The 1,886-nt window shown below is 60.3% G+C and overlaps 1 protein-coding gene across 2 annotated transcripts; it reads right to left on the reverse strand.

The window, feature by feature from the left end:
• Positions 1–286: 286 nt before the first annotated feature.
• POLR2H (polymerase (RNA) II (DNA directed) polypeptide H) lies at positions 287–1,650 on the reverse strand. Of its 2 annotated transcripts, XM_009586328.1 has the most exons (4): positions 1,575–1,650; positions 764–857; positions 531–614; positions 287–404 (listed from the first exon to the last, which is right to left on the reverse strand). In XM_009586328.1, exons 1-4 carry the CDS (start codon positions 1,621–1,623, stop codon positions 287–289), a joined length of 345 nt encoding a protein of 114 aa, XP_009584623.1. In that variant the 5' UTR covers positions 1,624–1,650. The 2 variants fall into 2 exon arrangements, with proteins under 2 accessions (XP_009584623.1, XP_009584624.1); XM_009586329.1 differs by lacking the exon at positions 531–614.
• Positions 1,651–1,886: the final 236 nt, after the last annotated feature.

Genomic DNA, 1,886 nt, shown 5'->3' on the forward strand with positions numbered 1-1,886 from the left:
TGAAGCACAGGAAGGCAGAGGTGGGAAGGGACGCCCAGCAGGCAGGACCGCGGAGCACCCAGCACAGTCTCCACTTGGCCGCCAGGCACCTCTCTCCATGCAGGAGGGGGCTGCGGATCGCAGCAGAAGTCAAAAGAGGCCGGGATGAGGAGGGGAACTGCTCCTTCCTCCCCAGCTCCGGAGCGGCCAGGCAGCACGGAAGCTGGGGCAGGATTTGGGGTCACAGGGCTCCTGTTTGCTCGCCAGCAGAAAGTCTCTGGGGCAGCCCACGGAGGCAGGAGGTCTCCTAGAAGGCCAGCTTCTTCATCAGCAGGTAAACTCGAGAGTCCACTTCAAACCCATGCAGGTTGTTTGCGTCTCCCTGCAGCCGCATGAGCAGCCCTCCGTAAGACACGTAGGCAGAGCTGAGACAGGAGGAGAGGAGCGGTGAGAGCAGGGAATCCCATGGGAGACCCGGGCTGGGATCCCGGTGCCTCCCCCACACCACCCCAGGGCACCACGTCCCCCCACTCCTGCCGACAGGCACTCACAGGCGCGTGGCTGCCTCCGTGGAGGTCTCATCCCCTTCGATCCTGTACACCTTGCCGTACATCACATACTCGAACTGGTCTGCCCTGCGACGGGACGGTAGGAGCTCAGAGAAGAGTCAGCCAGGGGTGTTCCCCCAGCTGAGCATCCTTTGGGAGAAGGTACCTCTCAGCTCCTCAGCACTTCACCTTTCCCCTCATCCACCCCCACGCGGGTCCCCGCTGGACCCCCATACCTGGACGGCCTGTCATCTGTGGGGTTATACTCGCCGTCATCCAGGGTGCCATCTTCGTACAAGGTGCTGGCAATGACCAGGCGGAACTTGTCCCCTGGGAGGAGAGGGCAGAGGAGCAGTGAGAAGGTGGGGGGCGCAGCCGGAGCAGCAGCAGCCACAGCAGATCTCGGGGTGGTGGCAAGGAGCCGCCCTGGCAGGTTTAGCACAAAGCCCCGTCCCTGCGTTCAGTCCTCCAAGATTGCGGGGAACGAGGAAAAGATCACGCTAGATCCTCTGTCTCCCCATTCCTCATAGATGTTGGTCACCACCATGGAGGAGACCAGAGCCACCAGGACACCACTGCTGGTGTTTTCATGGGACACAGCAAGAGATTTGTGGGGAGAGTCCCAGAGGGCTTGGCTAGACCCTGGGCAGCACCAGTTCCAGCCTTTCTGGGCTTCATTTAGGGTAGGACTCTCTTTTCCACCCGTTTAGTATATTTAGCCACAGAAGCTCATTTCAGAAAGTCTCCCTTAAAGCTTGGCTGCCACCAGCTGAGGCAGTTTCACTAGAGAGCATCTCTGGGGAACGGGCCAGAGATGAGCACAAACGAATCTCACTGTGGGATGAACCAGAATCCAGCTCAGCCCCAGCACAGTGAGAGTGCCCAGCACCTCCTGTGACCTGCAGACTGCACAGGGGCCCAAGAAAGTCTAAGCTAGCTCATTCCTTGTTCATAGCAAACTCAGCCTTCCTCCTCTGAGCACCAGCATGTGTCTCTCTATCCTCACCTCATCCCAGCCCACTCTGGACTAGCAGCCCAACAGCTTACCAAGGTCCACGGGGTAGATCTGGATGTTCACATCCAGGATGAGGTCCATCTTGAAGGACTCACTCTCACAGTGCAGGCGGGACACTAGGGAGAGCAGCAGAGTCAGGGACAAAGACAGAGAAGACCCCCAAGGGGCTGGGGGGGGAGCGGAGTCCCAGGGCCAGGCCATTCTTGTCCCCCTCCCATCCCGGAGCGGCACCTGAGCTGTTCGGGAGAAGGGGCACACAGGGCTCGGGGATGGTTGCTAGAGCCTGGGAGCAGACGGAGGTGTGCAGGGGCACGGGGAAGGACACGGTGGGCTGAGAAACAGCG

Source organism: Fulmarus glacialis, unplaced genomic scaffold (assembly GCF_000690835.1).
Source record: "Fulmarus glacialis isolate BGI_N327 unplaced genomic scaffold, ASM69083v1 C13922923, whole genome shotgun sequence".
NCBI classification, from domain to species: domain Eukaryota; kingdom Metazoa; phylum Chordata; class Aves; order Procellariiformes; family Procellariidae; genus Fulmarus; species Fulmarus glacialis.